This window comes from Apodemus sylvaticus, chromosome 22 (assembly GCF_947179515.1).
Source record: "Apodemus sylvaticus chromosome 22, mApoSyl1.1, whole genome shotgun sequence".
NCBI classification, from domain to species: domain Eukaryota; kingdom Metazoa; phylum Chordata; class Mammalia; order Rodentia; family Muridae; genus Apodemus; species Apodemus sylvaticus.
The window spans coordinates 23,402,277-23,421,389 of record NC_067493.1 but is presented as its reverse complement, the minus strand read 5'-3'; the positions used below and the strand labels follow the sequence as shown (position 1 = coordinate 23,421,389).

Here is a 19,113-nt window from a genome sequence, read left to right as displayed (position 1 = left end):
AGACACACACATATAGATAAAGATATATAAGAGACATGGGAACTGCATTGAAGCTGAAAATGTATATTTTCATTTTTGAAGTCCATTGGATTTCATCCATATTGTTTTGATGCAATTGCTTTAAAACGATTCCCTTCTGTGGGGCCTGGGCACCATGGACCGGGAGGAGACAGTCTGGAGCAGGAGAGGAGTCAAGTCATATCCAACGCTGGAAATCTTGAGAACAGTAGTAATGAGGACCACCCCTCCCTTCCTCTCCCCTCCTCCTCTCCCCGCCCCTCGAATGTCCCAGTGTACATAGTCCTGAGCCCCCGCCTTCATCCCCACCACAGAAGGTCACACAGTTGCAGCCAGGTTAAATGGTCCCTTTCCTTATAAAGGCAGGTCCCGCTGGAATTCTGCTTCATACAAATGAGGCATTCCCTTAACCTCACCTGGGCCAGTGATGTATGCTCACCCCCAGAAGGTTGAAACAGCCTGTTCCCCCCCCATTAAAGAACCTGCTCAATGAAGCACCTCACTTACCCATTGCCTGAGGTCTTCATTTTACACACACACACACACACACACACTTAAATTTAAAAAAAAAAAAAAAAAAAAAAACCTGGCTGGAGAGATGGCTCAGAGATTAAGAGCACCGGCTGCTCTTCCGAAGGTCCTGAGTTCAAATCCCAGCAACCACATGGTGGCTCACAACCATCTGTAAGGAGATCTGACTTCCTCTTCTGGAGTGTCTGAAGACAGCGACAGTGTACTTACATATAATAAATAAATAGAGCTTTAAAAAATATTTAAAAAAATAGCAGAATTATTCCCTTGTAGTGTGTTTGTGACAACCTGTCAAGGTTGAGGTCAGCAGTAACAAAACAGCCCAACTAAGCCACAGTAGAGGCAGAGCAAGGGTCGTCCTCGAGCAGACGTAGCCTGAGGGAGGGTCTAGGGACTAGCCCTCCAGTCCTCTCAACACCGGACAATTTAAATTCACTCTGTTAATTTCCAGCCCGTGTCACTCAGCACTCTACCAACGGTCTTTTTTAGAAGCAAGGGGGAGAATCGTTGTTATCAGGGACTGGGCGTGTTGGCACATGCCTATAATTCTAGCACTCAGGAGGTTGAGGCAGGAAGATCAGGAATCCTGGGCTTGCCTGGGCTACCAGGAAAGTTTCAGGCCAACCTGGGCAAACTCATATTTCAAAATAAGAAGTGAACGGGGTACCTGGCTCAGTGGTAAGGTCCTTACTGCCCGGAACTCACACGGCTCAGTGGCAGAGCCCCTGCCTGGAATCTACCAGTAAGGGGCTGGAGGTGTGGATCAGTGGTGGAGCCCCTGTCTGGAGTCTGTGTGTGTGTGTGTGTGTGTGTGCTGTGGGGGCGTGGCTTAGAGGTAGACCTTTGTCCAACATCAACAAAGCTTTAAGTTCCAACCCCAGACTACAGCACCAAGAAGGCAGGGTGTGTGTGTGTGAGACAGTTTCTCATCTCCGGATGCCTTTTAAACAAAGAGCAAGGAAGTCCCGTGTCCACTGCGTTCTGCAAGCCTCTGAATCTCGCTATGATGTAATAGTACTTTGGAGACAGCATTGTACTTCTTTCGGCTACTCCCTTCTGCTTCTCTTGGGTGACACCAGCTCTCTCCTTTTCAACTGTATTTAAATTGTCCTTTTCTTTTTGATATAAAGTATCACTATGTAGCCCAGGCTAGCCTCCAATTCTGAATCCCCCTTCAGTATCCCAAGGGCTGGGATTACAGATGTGAACTACCACATCTGGCCGCCTTCCTCCCTCTCTTTTATGAGACAAGATCTTGCTATGTAGCCGAAGCTGCCCTTAAACTCACTCTTCTGCATCCGCTTCCCGAGTGCTGGGACTACTACAAATGTACACCGCCAAACCTGGCAATACTCCCAGCCTCTCCCCCGACCCCCGTCTCTGTCTCTGTCTTTCATTTCCCCCAAGTGTGTCTTGGATGGGTCTCATCTGCTGCCGGCATCAAGGGCAAAAAAATGGGATCAGAATGCGTGTGATGGATAGAGGCACACGAACGGGGGTAGCCTCAGTTCACTCAAGTCAAATCCCTCGATTCTAGCACTTTTGGCTAAAACCTAAAGGAGGGGCTGGTAGGATTTCTCAGTGGTTAAAGCCTGACCAGTGGAGTGTGGTCGCTGGGATCCAGTTGGTTGGTGGGAGCAGGGAGCCGACTCCTGAAACCTGTCTTCTCGCCTCCACACACAGGGTCTGGCACAGACTAACAAACACCTCTGCAGGTGGAGGGCGTAGGCAGAGCCCTTATTGATGCGAGGGTCCCTGTCAGCCCTGCCACCTGCAGTGGGGTGTGCCACCAAGATGGACCCACTTTTCAGATGTGTTCAGGGGAGGCTGGAGAGCTGGCTTAGTGGTAAAGGACCTGGGCATCTTCCGGGCATCTCCAGTTTGGCTCCTAGTACCCACCTCAGGCAGCGCACAGCCACTCTGTAACCCCAGCTCCAGGGAACCTGGCACTTCTGGCCTCTCTGGGAGCCACTTACGTCCATGTGCACACACCCATATGTGCGCACACACAAGCCTACAGATTGTTAGAAATAAGAAAAGCAGGGCTGGAGAGATCAGCGGTTAAGAGCACTGGCTGCTCTTCCAGAGGTCCTGAGTTCAATTCCCAGCAACCACATGGTGGCTCACAGCCATCTGTAATGAGATCTGATGCCCTTTTCTGGCACATAGGTGTACATGCAGATAGAGCAACCATAGCCAATAAATAAATAAATAAATTTAAATAAATCCAAGCGTTCAGGAAGGCAGAGGCAGGCAGATCTCTGTTGTGAGTTCGAAGCCAGCCTAATCTACAGAGGAAGTCCAGAACAGCCAGAGCTACACAGAGAAACCCTGTCTCGAAACAACCATCAGGACAGCGACCACAAACCTTAAAACATGTTCAGAAGCAGTGCGTTCGCAGTGTCGCCCTAGATCGAAGGTTTTCAACCCGTGGATCTCTAATCTTCTGTTGGGTACAATGACTTTTTTACAGAGGTTGTCTATCAGATATCCGTATTGGGTGTTTACATTGCAATCCACAACAGCAGCAAAATGACAGTTATGAAGTAGCAATGAAAATGATGTTATCATTGGGGGTGGGGGGGTCACCACAACATGAGCTCTGTTACGGGGTCACGCTGTTAGGAGGGTGAGAACCACCAGCACACGCCCACACATTCTCATCCTTGGAAAGATTTGTTCTGAGTTGGGGAGACAGCGCAGTCGGCACAGAGCGTGTGCAAGACCCAGGGCCTCGGTTCAGTTCCTCAGCACCCACAGGGAAGACAAGCGTGGTAACACATCTCTCTGTGGAGAGCTGAGGGGAGGGCTGCGGGGACAAGGGAGCTCTCCAGCCAGGCAGTCTAGACAGTGGATGTACTCAAAGTTCGGTCGAGAGACCCTGTCCCAAAAAGTAAGGGAGCTGGAGTTGGCGAGATGGCTCAGCAGGTAAAGGGACTTGAAGGCTTCCTTCATTCAACCCCTTGATCCGTATAAAGGTGAGAGTAAGGAATCAGCTCCGTAAAGCTGTCTTATGTGCACTATAATGCATGCATCCCCTATAAGCATGCACACACACACACACACACACACACACACGGGTTTGTTCTAATCCCAGTGTGAGGTGGCACATGCCTGTAGTCTTAGTACCCAAGAGGCTGCTTGAGGCAGGAGAATGATTGCAAGGTCAAGGATGACCTGGGCTCCCCCCCCCCTTTTTTTGAAGCTCTCATTAAAAAGCGAATCTCTAGCTTGGGACTTCGGATACCACTCAGTTGTCACGGTGCCTGCCTAACATGCACAACGCCCTAGGTTCGATTCCTGGCACCACTTATACTGAGCATATTGGTGCCCATCCATACGCCAGGCAGGGGCAGGAGAATCAGAAGTTACTTTTAGGCTATCCTCTGCTATATAGTGAATTTGGGGCCAGCCTGGAAGCAGCACAAGACTGTTTGAAACAAACAAGAGAACTTGCCCGGGCTCTGGGAGACTCTGTTTCAAAGAAACAAACAAGATAAGAGGTTCCAGGCAAGGCTTACAATGTGTAGTTCCCATCACAGAAGGGATGCGTGGTATTATCCACTTTATTTTCCAAGTTCTGTCTCTCACTTGCCAACACATGTATAAAACTTGGCAGGCTGCGTGACTGAAGGAGTTGCAGGGAGGGGAGAGAAAGGGCGGAAACCAAGCAGCAAGGGTGGGCAGTGAGGCCGGGTGGGGCAGGAAGTGGGAGAGGTCTGCGGAGGACCTCCCCCACATGCACACCTTCCAACACTGCGCACTGCTCAGACAGACCCTACCCTATGTGACTTGGTAAGCATGGCTTACAGCTTTCCTGAGATTCCCCCCAAGTCTTTGTCCCCAACACTTTCCCTACACCCCCAGCCAGGAGATAGGGGCTCCTCTGGCCACCCTTCCCTATAGCTTGGCTTTGGAGACTGTGGTTCTTGGGCCATATGGTGCTGACCACCTAGGTAGCATCCAGGTGGCGTAGGCTAGGCGGGAGCTACCTGGAAGTTCTTTACAAGCTCTTCTTGAAAATCTGCTTCAGCCGAAGGCTCTTACACCAGGGGACAGTAAGTATGGACAGATGGCTTGGGGACATTCCAACAGAGGCCCTGAATCTGTTTCTAACGCCTGTTGTCTGGACTCCCTGCCTTCTACCCAGAGCAGGGCCCCGGGCTTTCATTTGCACACTCACCTGGCTGCCCCTGTGACCCTGTCTGTGAGCACAGGGCAGGCATCCGCACCAGAACTACATCCACCCTTCCAAGTTTCATTCTGACAAATATTTTCAAGATTTCTGTTACGACCATTTGCCGTCTTGACCAAGTTCACTGCACTGTGACAACCTGAAGATTGATTTTTGTTTATTTATTTGTTTTGCTTTGTCTTGAGGTAGGGTCTCATGTAACCCAGGCTATCCTCCAACTCACTATGTGCCTGACAATGACCTGGAACCCCAGCCTCCTGCCTCCACCTCCCAAGTGCTGGGATCAATGCAGCCACACACAAGGTTTGTATGTTGCTGGCGAGGATACCCAGGGCTTTCCTCTAGGAAAGCAATTTACACTAGGCTGAGCCCCACCCTCAGCTCCCTGCTTTCTGGGTTCTCAGTATTCAAATGATCCTCCATTCCTTTCCCAGTTCTCACATACGCAACACATTTCATTTGCTGGTTAGTGTTTGGTTGTATGGTGTTGTTTGCTACCAAGCCAGTTCTCAGTCCTATTTTCCCAGGAAAGGACAAAGTTGGACAGTCTCTCTCACCCACCTGGAGATGGTTTTGTGGGGAGGGTGAATCTGTAAACTTGGTGCTAGGAGGAGATGGAAGGGTCTGAAAAAAAGATGGAAGTCTTCCTTTCCTAAGGATAATTCAAGATACCCAGAAAGACCTCGAACTGGGGTTAAGACCAGGAACTAGGGGTGAGGTGTGTGTGAGGTGTGAGGCTCTACCACCTCTCAGTGCTTCGCGGATGCTGAGTTCTGCTGGGCCCTTGTGGAGGGCCGCAGGACCCCCAAGCCTCGGGAGCGTCCTGCCCCATGCAGCTGCCGCTCATGCCTGCGGATCTCCACCTTGTGCCGGAAGCGCTCGCCGCAGTCCTCGCACACATAGGGGCATTCACTGGAGTGGGTGCGGCGGTGGCGCAGCAGGTTGGAGGAGACGCTGAAGCTCTTGCCGCAGTCGCTGCAGACATAGGGCCGCTCTCCGGTGTGGGTGCGCTGATGCTGCACGAGCGCTGAGCTCTCGCTGAAGCGCTTGGAGCAGTAGGTGCAGGCATAGGGCTTCTCCCCCGTGTGGATGCGCTGGTGGGTCACCAGGTTGGAATGCTGCGAGAAGCTCTTTCCGCAGTCGCTGCAGAGATACGGCCTCTCCCCAGTGTGCGTGGCCTGGTGTCGTACCAGGTCCGTGCTGCGGCTAAAACTCTTGCCACATACCCCGCAGACGGTTGGCCTGTCCCGGGCTCGCCGCTTCCTCCTCTGTCTGGCGGGAGTCAGAGCCGCACTCCCCGCGGGGCCCGGAATGGCCACCACAGTGGATGTGGCCACAGCGGGCAGCACCATGAGCTCTTGCAGCACCACATAACCTGGAGGGGCCACCACTACGGTGGCTGGAGATGGCACTGCACCTCCCGGAGCTGGCACCAGCTCCAGCTGCAGCTCTGGCTGCACAGAGGTCAGCTCTAGCTGTATCTCCTGCTGCTGGGCACCTAGGTCCACTGGGGTCAGCTCCAGGTGCACCTCCTCTTGCTCCAGCTGCTGCTGCTGCTCCAGCTGCTGCTCCAACTGATGCAGCTGCTCCTGCATTTTTAGCTGCAGCTGCCGCTGTTCCTGCAGCCTCTCCAGCTCTTGCTGCCTCTCCAGCTCCGGCTCAGACCCCACGTCCACCGGCATGAGCTCCAGTTCCACTTCCTCCTCCTCTGGCTGCGATGAAGGAGGCTGCAACTGCTGCTGCTGCTGCTGCTGTTGCTGCTGCTGCTGTTGCTGTTGTTGCTGCTGCTGCTGCTGTTGCTGCTGCTGTTGCTGCTGTTGCTGCTGCTGTTGCTGTTGTTGCTGCTGCTGCTGTTGCTGCTGTTGCTGTTGTTGTTGCTGCTGCTGCTCTTGCTGTTGTTGCGGCTGCTGCGGCTGCTGCTGTTGCTGCTCTTGCTGCTGCTGCTGCAGCTGTTGCTGCTCTTGCTGTTGTTGCTGCTGCTGCTGCTCTTGCTGTTGTTGTGGCTGCTGCAGCTGCTGCTGTTGCTGCTCTTGCTGTTGTTGCTGCTCTTGCTGTTGTTGCGGCTGCTGCAGCTGCTGCTGTTGCTGCTCTTGCTGTTGTTGCTGCTCTTGCTGTTGTTGCTGCTGTTGCTGTTGTTGCTGCTGCTGCTCTTGCTGTTGTTGCTGCTGCAGCTGCTGCTGTTGCTGCTCTTGCTGTTGTTGCTGCTGCTGCTGCTGTTGCTGCTGCTGTTGCTGCTGTTGCTGCTGCTGTTGCTGTTGTTGCTGCTGCTGCTGCTGCTGTTGCTGTTGTTGCTGCTGCTCTTGCTGTTGTTGTTGCTGCTGCTCTTGCTGTTGTTGCTGCTGTTGCTGTTGTTGCGGCTGCTGCAGCTGCTGCTGTTGCTGCTCTTGCTGCTGTTGCTGCTCTTGCTGTTGTTGCTGCTGTTGCTGTTGTTGCTGCTGCTGCTCTTGCTGTTGTTGCTGCTGCTGCTGTTGCTGTTGTTGCTGCTGCTGCAGCTGCTGCTGTTGCTGCTCTTGCTGTTGTTGCTGCTGCTGCTGCTGTTGTTGCTGCTCTTGCTGTTGTTGCTGCTGCTGCTGCTGTTGTTGCTGCTCTTGCTGTTGTTGCTGCTGCTGCTCTTGCTGTTGTTGCTGGTGCTGCAGCTGCTGCTGTTGCTGCTCTTGCTGTTGTTGCTGTTGTTGCTGCTGCTGCTGTTGCTGTTGTTGCTGCTGCTGCTGTTCCTGCTCTTGCTGCTGCTGCTGTTCCTGCTCTTGCTGTTGTTGCTGCTCTTGCTGTTGTTGCTGCTGCTGCTTCTGTAACTGTTCCTGCTGCTGTTGCAACAATTGTTGCTGCTTCTGTAATTGTTCCTGCTGCTGTTGCAACAATTGCTGCTGCTGTAACTGTTCCTGCTGCTGCAGCAATAGTTGGTGTTGCAATTGTGCCTGTTGCTGCTGCAGCAGTGCCTGTTGCTGCTGCAGCAATAGTTGGTGCTGTAGCTGTCCCTGTGGCTGCAAGAATGCCTGCTGCTGCAACTGTTGATGTTGCAACTGTTCCTGATGCTGCAACAGTTGCTGGTGTTGGAACAGCTGGTGCTGAAATTGCTCATGTTGCTGTTGCAACAGCCGTTGCTCTTGCACGTGGTGCAATACTTGATCTTGCATATGATGCAGCAGCAATTGCCTGTGCTGTTGCAATAGGTGCTCTTGTTGGAGAAACTGGTGATGTGACTGTTGCTGCTCATGCATTGGATAGTGCAATGGCAGATGTTCCAGCACTTGTGGGTGCGGTACCAGCGGCGGCAGTAGCAGCACTTGCTGCTGTGGTGCATGTTCATATAATTGCTGCTGCATGAGATACTGATGATGTGCGAGATGCTGCTGATGCAGCTGTTCCTGCTGCTGTTGAAACAGCAGTTGTGCTTGGCTTGGAAGCTCCATTGTCTGATGATGCTGCAGCAACAAATGCTGCTCTTGTGCCAGTCTCCGCAGGTGCATCATATGCAGTGGTGATTTTGGTTGCTGGTACTGCATGAACGGGTTTTCCTGTTCATCTTGCTGTGACAGAGACAGCTGCTGTTGCCCATCTTGCTGCTGCTGCTGCGGCGGCGGCGGCGGCGATGGCGATTCTGGCTGGGATCCTAACAGTTGATGCCGACGTTGCTGCTCTTGCAACTGCTTGTGATATTCCAGTTCTGGCTGTCGCCTAAATCGGTGCATTCGCAAGTCCTGTGGCTCCTCCTGCTCTGACTCAGAACAGTAACAGGCCCCGACTGGGGCCTCAAGCACTGGCTGCCGTGGATGGCTGCTCCCCTTCTGAACCTCTTGTTCCTCCTGGCTTTCATTCCCACCACTGCCACCTGTAGTGGAAATGGCAGGAAGCCAGGCAAGAAGGAATGATAGGCAGAGATCTGGACCTGGCCCCCAAAAGGATGTACTCAGGGCGCACTAAGGGGCTTGGAGTAGGGACCCAAAAATGTGAGATCAAGTGGCAATGATGACAGGACTAACATTCCCAGTCACCTTGAACACCCCATTCAGACTCCCACTGAGCCCCCTTCAAATGAGTCCCATGCCCTTGGGGCTCCGGACACCACTCCATGAAATATGTCTAGCTCTTTCTCCCCATACGGGGAGTTCAGTGGCTGAGCTCTGGACCCATTTGTCATACTGTCTGTCTGTCTGTCTATCATCTATCTATCTATCTATCTATCTATCTATCTATTTTTTTGAAACAGGATTTCTTTGACTGTCCTACAATTAGCTCTACAGACCAAGCTGGCCTTGAACTCACAGAGATCTGCCTGCTTCTGCCTCCCAAGTGCTGGGATTAAAGGTGTGTGCCACCGCCAGACAACGGTTACACTTTAAATAAGCAGAATTTGCCTTGTCTGTGACTAGCAAGCCATTTCTAGAAAGCACTGAAGTATCAAGGAAGGCACGGGGTCAGGGAGTCTGCACTTCAAAAGTTCCCTGAAATGTCAGGCAGAGTGGCACAGGTTACAGAGGCTGAAACTCCAGCTCAGAGGGTGGAGAGGGGATCCCTAGAGGAAGCTCTCTGGAAAGACAGCCACATAGGCCTGCTGTGAGTTTGATTCAGAGACCCTGTCCCACTGAACAAGGTGGAAGAATATGGTGGTCTCGATATCACTCTGGGGCCTCCAAATGCATGTGCACACACACACACACCTGTGTGAACCCAAATGCAGGCAAGAAACATATACACACATGTGCAGATCACATACACAACACTCAGAGATGGTGCGTGTCGTTAGAGTTTACAAAAACAAGCTTTCTAATCACCTTTGTGGGAAAGCATTTTTAAAATCCGTGCGTCCTGTGTATGTGTGCGTGTGTGTCCATGCATGTGCTCGTGGGAACACGGATGCTACGGCACACCTATAGAGGTCAAAGGACAACCTTGGGTGTTGGATCTGACCTTCCACTTTGCCACTGCACAGGCCAGCAGGCCAGCTGACCCGGGAGCGTCCAAGGATCGCCCTGCCTCTACCTCCTGTCTCACTCACCACAGAAGCACTCCGATTACAGGCCCCCCAACTACTATGCTTCCACTTGAATTCTGGGGATTCAAACTCTGGTCCTCAAGCTTGCAGGGCGAATGCTTTCCCCACTGGGTCGCCTCCCCAGCCCCTGGAGCCTTTTCTTTTTGTCCAGAGACACTTCTACAGAGCAGCTGGGTGTCGGGAAATAGATGAAGACAGCTCTGGAGATACGTCGCCGGAGCAAGATTGGCCAGCACTGCCTCACACGCTCCTTGCACTCGGGCCTCCTCTGCACGGACAGGCCTCACCTCGGTGTGAATCTCCTCATTTCTAGCTTGGTCACGTCGTCACTCTGACTACCTGGGACAGCAGTTTCTTTATTGACCATGCAGTTAGATGTCACCTGAAGTGTATGCCTGCTAGAGTTAAATTTACAAGCCAAAAGAGTCTTTGTTCAATTCATAGGGCCCAATTTTATTGTTCTATTCTAATTTTCCTGATATATATTATATATTCTCTCTCCTCTCTCTCTCTCTGTCTCTGTCTCTGTCTCTCTCTCTCCTTCTCACTCACTGTGCAATAGTGTTTCATTGTATATAGTCCTAGCCTGTGACCCTCTTGCCTGAGCCTCCCAAGTTCTGGGATTCCAGTCCTGCATCCCCACGCCCAGCTCTTCCGGTTCTCTCAACTCCGTTCAAGCTCCTCTACATTGTCACTCGCTCTAAAGCACAGAATGCGAAAACGCCTGCCGTCCACCCTTAAAGGCTGCCCACCCCTGCGTGGGCCTCAGGGAGGGGACTGGGAAGTCCCACACCCTGGGAGCCCCCGTGCGGCAGGTGGAGGGAAGGAGACAGATGTTGAGGAGATGAGACCAGAGTAGAGGACAGGAAAGAAGCCATTCAGCCAGCGTCTGAAGCATTAGAAACAGAAAAATCCTCCAGTCCCAGGTGGGAGATGGGGAGGGGTGTGCACCTGGGAAAAGCAGGTTAGAGCCGGTCCAGGTGTGGGGGTCAGGGCTGAGGCTACTGCATCCTGTCAAGGTGTCTCTCTCTCTCCAGCAAGACCTTGGCCTGACAGCCACCTCAACAGGTCCTACGTCAGTTTCAAGGTAGCTGGGGTTAGCCGGCTGATCACACATGGGGGTCCCTCTGTGGTGAGGGGTCTGGACTGTGGTAGCTTGCAACTCAACAAAAGCATCCTTGCTTGGGAAAGGCTATTGTCTCCATACCCCAACCCTCACCTGAGAGGGTGCTGGGCCCTGGAACCCCCTCCTCAAAATAGCGACGCTCCAACATAAAGTTCTGGGCTGCTGGACCCAGCTCCATCCGGGCGGTCACACCAGGGTCTCCCGGAGCAGGCTGTGCTAAGAGGAATAAAGGAGGCCGTTCAGTAGGGGGTGATGGGTGCTGAACCCCTTTCCTACACGGAGTAGATGGACAGACGTACACAGGGATTCCCTCTGCTGACCAGTGGCCCTCTTGCCCCGACACTGACATATAACTGTGGGAACCAACCTCTCCCAAGGCTGGGACGCTTTGTGGCATGCCTGAGGGTCCCCATGGGCACAGCTCCTTCTCCCCTTCCAAAGCATGGCCATCCCACAGGCTTCAAAGGCCACATAGGTCAGGTGTCACCCCAGGTCCCTGGGAAGGTCAGGAGCACCGTAGCCCACAGCAGGAGCCTTCTGCAGACCTGTGCTCCTGTCCTGAATCCACTCTGAAGAAGCACATTCGGGAGTCCCCACTACTCCATGCCAGTTCACTACATCTCCCTCCGGCTTTAGAAGCCCTCATTGGAGAAGGGGCTCTGCCGGCTCTGCACGCAGCTGTGCCTGCAAGGATCTCCCGCCAGACCTCACCTGGAATCGCATTTCCCGCCGGCAGCAGCCTCTGAGCTAGGGGAGGTGTGGTCACCAGTGGCCACAAGGTGAAGGCCAGCTCCTCCCGGAGGTACCTCCATCTAGAATGAGCCACGGAGACTCTGACCACCCCCGGGAGAACCCTTTACGGGCATTCTGTGAGGTCTTCGCTGTCAGAGCTGCCGAGGTCGCCCTGGGCCAAGACAAGGTGCAGAGTGGAGTTCCCAGGCAGAAGTTGGTGGAGACTCTCGCGCAGGGACAAGGAAGGGAGGCAGGGTTCCAAACCCAGACAGAGCAGGGATCAGGGTTGGTCCGGGTGGCCCACGGCGCGCAGCAGGGCCCAAAGTAGGGGCCTAGGTTGGCTCGGTGGGAGGTGGGAGCCGGGTGACAAAGGTCCTGGACGATCTCCCGCCACAGGTGCCCCGGAGGCGGTGGGGGGGGAGGGGGGGCGGGCCCCGCGGTGGGGCCGGGTCCCCGATCGCTCGCCCCCCCTCCTGTGCTGTGCGTCCGTGCGGGAAGCGGCCAAGCCGGGGCGGGGGCGCAGGGAGCCGGCACAGGAAGTACCCCAGGCATCCACATCCTGTCTCCCGCCCTTGCGGCCCTCCGCGTCCCCGAGCCCCGGCCCCCGCCGCCACCACCGTAGCCGCTGCTTCGCCTTGGCCACGGTTGCCGCCGCCTCTCTAGGCCGCGCCGCCAGCTCTGTGGGCTTAACCCTTCCCGGTCCGGCCACTCACCAGGGCCCCCTCGCCGGTGGTGTGGGTGGGGATGGGGACAGGATGGTCGGCCCTGCGTGCTTCCCAGGGTCCGCTGATGCTGGGCGCAGTGCACGCCGCCGCAACGCATCGCCTGGTGTGGTGCGCGTGTCCGTGCGCCACTGTTGGCGGGCGACTGTCATTGAGGCTGCATGGATGGAAAGGGAAGGGGGTTCCCAGCCAACACCCCCATATTCTCTGAAGCATAGGCGTGGCTTCAGGACGCCCTTCCTTTGACTGGGGGGGGGACTACAAATTGGGGCTAATTAGCACGTACTTAATCAGTTAACGGAGAAGCCCCTTCCTGACCTCAGCAGGCTCAGAACAGCCAACCCAGACTCTTGGGTTGGCAGAGATAGACGGGTAGAGATTGTGCCAGCTCCATCAGGGACACCGTCGGGAACTGAGGGGCCTGCTGGTATCTCTTTGGGTTCTTGCTCTCTCTAGTAGCCAAAGGCCCTTCCTCATTCAGCTTCCAGCCTGGAGGAGGGGGTGGAGAGGCCCCCCTCTCTGCGTTCTGAGCCAAGGCACCTCCAGTGGGTCCCCCTGTCCTCCCCCTGCCCCCCCCCCGTTTGTTTGTTGTTGACATTCCTGCCCCGGGGGTAGGAGTAAGATTAGGAATTGGGGGGTGGGGTCTTTTCCAAGAGGCTTGAGCTGACCATTTGCCTTTCCCCTCACTCAGACTTACTAACAGACCCCAGGCCTCTGAAGAAGCATTGCTCCAGTTCTGTGGAAAAGAGGCAGTGGAGGAGGCTCGGTTAGCCCCATGCACTCACAGAGCCCCAGGTTCCATCCCCAGTAGTGCATAAAACCCACACCGGTCATTCCAGACCAGGAGTCCAAGGTCATCCTTCACACTATTCCTGTTCCCGCCAAGCCTGGCTTGAAAACCCTGCATGCCTGAACTGCAGACCAGCAGCCTGCCTGTGACGGTAATGGACACAGAGGGCCAGAGCCAACGCCCTGAGCTGTAGGTACCAGCAGGCACCCAGCTTTGGAGGCAGGGTAATTCGGAGTGACAAGGGCTTCTGGTAGCTAGGTAACCAGAGGCTCCATAGAGTCTAACATCTGGGAAGGTGGAGACAGACAGGCTGCCAAGCAGCAGTGTCAGGACAGCTGCGTGGAAAGGTAAAAGATGGGCGTGTCCTTCCCTTCCCTAAGTGGATGGGAGCCTCTGCCAGAGATCTCAGGTCCTAGCGTTTCCATCCTCTATGTATCGTGTGTGTGTGTGTGTGTGTGTGTGTGTGTGTGTGCGCGCGCGCGCACGCGTGTGTGTGTGCACGAGCGTGTGTGCGTGTGTGTGCATGTATGTGTATGTGCGTGTGTGTGGTGTGTGTGTGCGTGTGCGTGTGTGTTCATTTAAAGAGGCCAGAGGAGGATGTTGGGTGCTTTCTACTTATCATTCCCCAATGTACTCCCTCGAGACAGGGTCTCTCGCTAAACCTGGAGGCAAGCTGGCAGTCACCAAGCCCCCGCCCCCGCCCACATCCTCTTATCCCTGCCACTCCCCCGCCCCCCAACACATACAGGCCCGCCAGTGTGCAGGCTTTTCACATGGGTGCTGGAGATTCAAACGTGGACTCCCACTAAGCTCTCTCCTAGTCCCCTTCCCTGGATCCTTCACTGTTCCTCCCTCCCTTGCAAGGCTGGATTCTTTCCGGAGGGAGGCGTTTCCACGCCCACAGGGCCGTCCCACCCTCCAAATAGGCACCGCCCTACTCTCCTCCCACCTGGCCTGAGTGCTGTCCCTTTACTCAGCAGCTGCCTCCCTCTCTCACGGCACCTGGTCACCTCCTTGTCCTAAACCTCTTATCTTCTCCTGCCTAGAAGCAGCACAGGACACTTCTGCCCCCTGACCCTTGGCCTGCCCCACTCGAACCTTCTGCAGGCTTCTGTGGGGGAGGGGAGATTTCTGGAAACCATTGCTTATTTTTGCATCATTTCCACATATGAGACGTCTTTGGGAGGCAACTATTTCTCTGTGGACATTTCCCATCCATGGCTTTTATTGGTTTTTTGGGGAGTATGTGTATATGTGGCTCTGTGTGTGTGTGTACGTGTATATATGTAGAAGCCATGTGTCAATACTGGGTATTTTCCTCAATCATTTTCCACCTTTAAAAAAAAAATGTGATGTGCATTTATTTGTGTGCCTGTGTGTGAGCATGTGGATATTTGAGTGTAGGTGCATTGGAGTCCACGAGGGGGCAGCACTGAGCCACCTCTCTAGCCCATCTCCACCTTGTTACTGGCTGGCCACTAAACACCAGGGATCAGCCTTCTCTGTCTCCGAAGCATGTGGGCATAGGCACACACCACTGTGCTTGGCTTTGATACGAGTCTAGGCAAGAGACATACAGCTTAAGTTGGTGCGTGCTCGCCAAGCAGTCCAAAGGCCCCGGGATTTGATCTCGAGCACCGGCCAAAACACTGCTCCCCTGTGTGTTGATCTAGTACACAGCAAACCTGAGTGGGCCATGGGAAATCCTGACTTTGTAACCAGTTGGCCAGGGTAGACTAGGGACCCTGGACCTATGAAGTCTGTGCCCATCCTGGTGGTTACAGTTTTATTGCAGCTTTGGATGAATGAATGTTTACTGTTTCCATGGTTACACTTAAGGCATCCTCTTTTGGGGCTGAGCCCAGAAATCTTCTCCTGAGTTTGTCTGTTTCTAACCATCCTGATGTTAACTTACTCAGTATTTTCTTTTCATTTTATTTTATTGAGCCGTGATTTCTCCTGCCAGTCCTTCCCACAGCTCTCTTGTCTCAGCCTCACACCCGGTCAAACTGATTAGAAATCTAGTTTTTTTTTTTTTTTTTTGGTTTTAAAATTACATTTATTCCCTGGGGCGGGGGTGGGGGTGGGGGGCCAGCCACAGCATATAAGTCCTTCTCCTTCTCCCTTGTGGGTCGAGGAATCAAACTCACTGCGGTTGTGAGGCTTGGTGGTAAGCCCCTTCATCCGCTGAGCCGACTCCCCTGCATTACTGTTCATTTTTCTTTTCTTTTGGTTTTACGAAGCAGGGTTTCTCTGTGTAGCCCTGGCCATCCTGGAACTCGCTCTATAGACCAGGCCGACCTCAAACTCAGAGATCCACATGTTGCAGTCTTGTATCCCAGGCTGGCCTCAGACTCACCCATGTAGACCTTGAACTTTTGATCCCTCCCACTTCTACCTCCTAAGTGCTGGGATTCAGGCTTGGACCACCGTGCCCAGTGTCTTCAGTGCTGGCGACGGAAGCTAAGGTCTCACGAATGCTATGCAAGCACTCTATCAACTGACCTGCACTCCGAGCTCCCTTCTGTAGAGTTTCCGGCAGGAATTTTGTCAGGAAGAGGCAGAGAGCCGCCGGCCACGCTGCCAATCTCTATGACTGGGGCAGTTCCAGCCACTACAGGAAATGTGGTGGCAAAGTGGTTACTAAAGAACCCAGAGTCACCAGCCACCGTCGGTGGCAGCCTCTATGGGTTCCCTTCTGTCTGAGTCCTGGCCAAGATCTCTAGGAGGAAGGCTCTGGAGCTGAGAGTATTGGGTCAGCTAGCTGGACTGAGCAGCCACACAGGTGCCGTAGGCGTGGCAAGACTGTGCAGAGGTCCGGCCACACGAGTTAAGTATGGCCACAGAAACATGCTCAATCCTTGGTCAGGCTTAGTTTCCCAAAACCGTGGAGAGAGAAGGACCCCAGGCCTGGCACACAAGGTAGTTTTCTGCCTTTCAGGTAAACCCCCGGGCTCAAGGGAAGTACAGACAGTGCAGAAATGGATCCCTGCTTTGAACAGTTACCCCTGGAAGGCCACAGAGGCCAGGTGAGGTACGTGAAGATAAAAAAACAAACAACCAGTGGGTGTGGGGATGCAAGCCTAGCATCCAGCAGAGTGGAGGAGGAGATGGGAGGGTCTGGAGTCATCCTCGGTTACACACTACTTCAAATGCAAGGCTAGCCTGGGCTACTATATGAGGCCTTGTCTAAAAATGATAACAACAATAATAAATTTAAATGATCAGGACTGGGGAGACCTGCTGGGGGGGGGGTAAAGTATCTGCCACGAGGGCCTGAGTTCAAATCCCAGCACACATGTAAAAGGCTCCAGGGCTGGGGAGAGCTGAATCACTGGGCTTCACGGTCAGGCAGCCAAAATGCTCTGAGCTCCAGGTTCCGCGAGGGACCCCATCACAAGAATATAAGACAGAGTGGGGCAGAGATGGACTCTAGGAATCGTCCTCTGTATGTGTGGACACAGACAAGTGCACACATAGGTATTATACACAAGCATGCACCTTACACGTACATCGCATGCACACACACATGCACACAAGCATGCATCTGTGCAAAGACAGGAAGAACCTTCTCTTCACCTGGTCCTGCTGTGCGGCAGCAGGCATCCCACCTGTGGTGGCCGGACAAGGCAGGGACATCTGGGAGGATCAGGAAACAGAGCCAGGACAGGAATGGGGTGTAGCTCTAAACCTTGAGGACCGCCTTCCTGAAACGGATCTTGCTCTGTCTAGTCTAGACCCCACTTCCCAAAGGCTGTTCAATGAGCAGCTCTAAATCAGCAGCTAGAGACCAAGTGTGCAGACACACATACACACACTTGTGGAGACACTTCGCATACAAATTGTGACACTTGTCACCTGGCCAGACACCTACATTTATCACCAACCAGCTCTCTATGTTCTTCAGTGTAGCATTCAGTCTTTCCTGGAGTCTAATCCTGCCACTGACACCATTGGAGCGGTCTCCCAAGACTTATGTGTTGGCTGGCCAGTGTGAAGGCTGTTTTTAGTTAACTTGATACTCTGAGCAGTGCTTCTCCACCTTCCTAATGCTGTGACCCTTTAAATCCAGTTCCTCATGCTGTGGCGACCCCCAACCATAAAATGATTTTGGCTGCTACTTCACAAGTGTAATTTTGCTACTGTCATGAATAGTAATGTAAATATCTGTGATGCAGGTGTATTAGTCAGGGTTCTCTAGAGTCACAGAATGTATGGGCAGTCTCTGTATCATTAGGGAATTTGTCGATGACTTACAGTCTATAGTCCAACTCCCCAACAATGGACAGCAGCAGCTGTGGATGGAAGTCCAAGGATCTAGCAGTTGCTCAGTCCCACAAGGCAAGCAGGCGAAGAAGAGAGAGCTTCTTCCTTCTTCCAATGTCCTTATGTAGGTCTCCAGCAGAGGGTGTGGCCCAGATTTAAGGTGTGTGCCAGCCGCTTTTCATCCCAGATGACCTTGAACTCAGAGATCTCCTTGTCTTAATCTTCTGGAATTCATGGTCACTATGCATCAAGATCTCCAAGCCAAGATCCAGGTCAGAACCTTGTATCTCCCAGCCTCCGGATTAGGATCACAGATGAGCCTTCCAATTCTGGATTGTAGTTCATTCCAGATATAGTCAAGTTGACAACCAACAGTAGCCACTACAGCAGGTTTATCTGATATGAGGCCCCTGTTGAAGGGCTCCTTACATCTCAAAGGGGCTGTGACCCACAGGTTGAGAATCACTACTCCAGAGTCATCCAAGAAGAGAACGTCACTGAGGAACTGTCTAGAACAGGTCGGCCTGTGGGCAGGCACGCGTGTGTGGGGATTTTAACGGGGTTGTGATGGAGGGCCCCGCCCTGAGTGTGGGCAGCACACTCCAAGAGACGGACAGGACCTTGAAGACTGAGCCGAGCATGAGCGAGCATTTACTCATTCTCTCTGCTCGTGACTGTGGGTGTGATGTGGCCAGACGGACGGACGCCTGCAGCTCCTGATGCTTTGGCTTCTCTGCACTGCTGCACAATGGCTGGAATCCCGAGCTACAGACACCCTTTCTCCCTTAAGTTGCCTTGGTCAGGGTGCTTTGTCCCGGCCACAGGAGAAAAACCACCTGGCTCCTATGTATAACGACTCAGGCAGGCTTTTTCCCTTATCAAAAGAATTCAGGGGGCTGGAGAGATGGCTCAGCGGTTAAGAGCACTGACTGCTCTTCTGAAGGTCCCGAGTTCAAATCCCAGCAACCACATGGTGGCTCACAAACATCTGTATTGAGATCTGACGCCCTCTTCTGGTGTGTCTGAAGATAGCTACAGTGTACTTAGACATCATAATAAATAAATCTTTAAAAAAAAAAAATTCTGTACCCAGCCTGTGTGTATGGGCACTGAATCCTGAGAGAACTGACATGTGCACAGAAAACTGTATAAACAAGTTCCATGGTGACAATATTCATAAAAACCAAAAATAGAATAAGGAGAGACGACTCAGTGGTTAGAAGCATGTGCTGCTCTTGCAGAAGACCTGAATTTGGGTCCCAGCATGTAAACTCAGGTGACTCACAACCACTTGTCACTCGAGTTGTATGTTAGCTTCCTGGGCCACCACACTCACAAGCAAACAGACACACACCATTTTAAACTTTTATTCTCTCCTCTCTTTCTTTTTTAAGCTTTATTATGTATACAGCGTTCTGCCTTCATGCATGCCTACAGGTCAGAAGCGGGCACCAGATCCCATTACAGACAGTTGTGAGCCGCCATGTGGTTGCTGGGATTTGAACTCAGGACCTGTGGAAGAGCAGTCAGTGCTCTTCACCGCTGAGCCATCTCTCCAGCCCCATTTTAAACTTTTTAAGAATGCGTTTCACACGGGCATCTGCCATTGCATCAGGAGCACGTGCAGGACTCCTGATTCCATTTCTTATCGGGATGCCTCCGTGTGACTCAAACCATCAACTTCCGGCTGGAAATATGGACGACTCGGTAAAGTGGCTGCCACACAAGCGTGAGGACCTG

General features: G+C 53.1%; 1 protein-coding gene across 3 annotated transcripts; it reads right to left on the bottom strand.

The window, feature by feature from the left end:
- Window positions 1-4,171: 4,171 nt before the first annotated feature.
- Window positions 4,172-12,455, bottom strand: Znf853 (zinc finger protein 853). Of its 3 annotated transcripts, XM_052168044.1 has the most exons (4): window positions 12,309-12,455; window positions 11,575-11,767; window positions 10,957-11,074; window positions 4,172-8,573 (listed from the first exon to the last, which is right to left on the bottom strand). In XM_052168044.1, the coding sequence occupies exons 2-4, from the start codon at window positions 11,584-11,586 to the stop codon at window positions 5,494-5,496; spliced, it is 3,210 nt and encodes a 1,069-aa protein (XP_052024004.1). In that variant the 5' UTR covers window positions 11,587-11,767; window positions 12,309-12,455; the 3' UTR covers window positions 4,172-5,493. The 3 variants fall into 3 exon arrangements, with proteins under 3 accessions (XP_052024004.1, XP_052024005.1, XP_052024003.1); XM_052168045.1 differs by lacking the exon at window positions 12,309-12,455 and having other exon boundaries at window positions 10,957-11,079; window positions 11,575-12,199; XM_052168043.1 differs by lacking the exon at window positions 12,309-12,455 and having other exon boundaries at window positions 11,575-12,199.
- Window positions 12,456-19,113: the final 6,658 nt, after the last annotated feature.

What these genes read in the sequence shown, in the direction of transcription:
- Znf853 (XM_052168044.1), bottom strand. An exon ending in AGGGCCCAGCACCCTCTCAG is followed by an intron (nt 8,574 to 10,956) that starts GTGAGGGTTGGG and finishes TTTCCACTACAG; the next exon opens with GTGGCAGTGGTGGGAATGAA.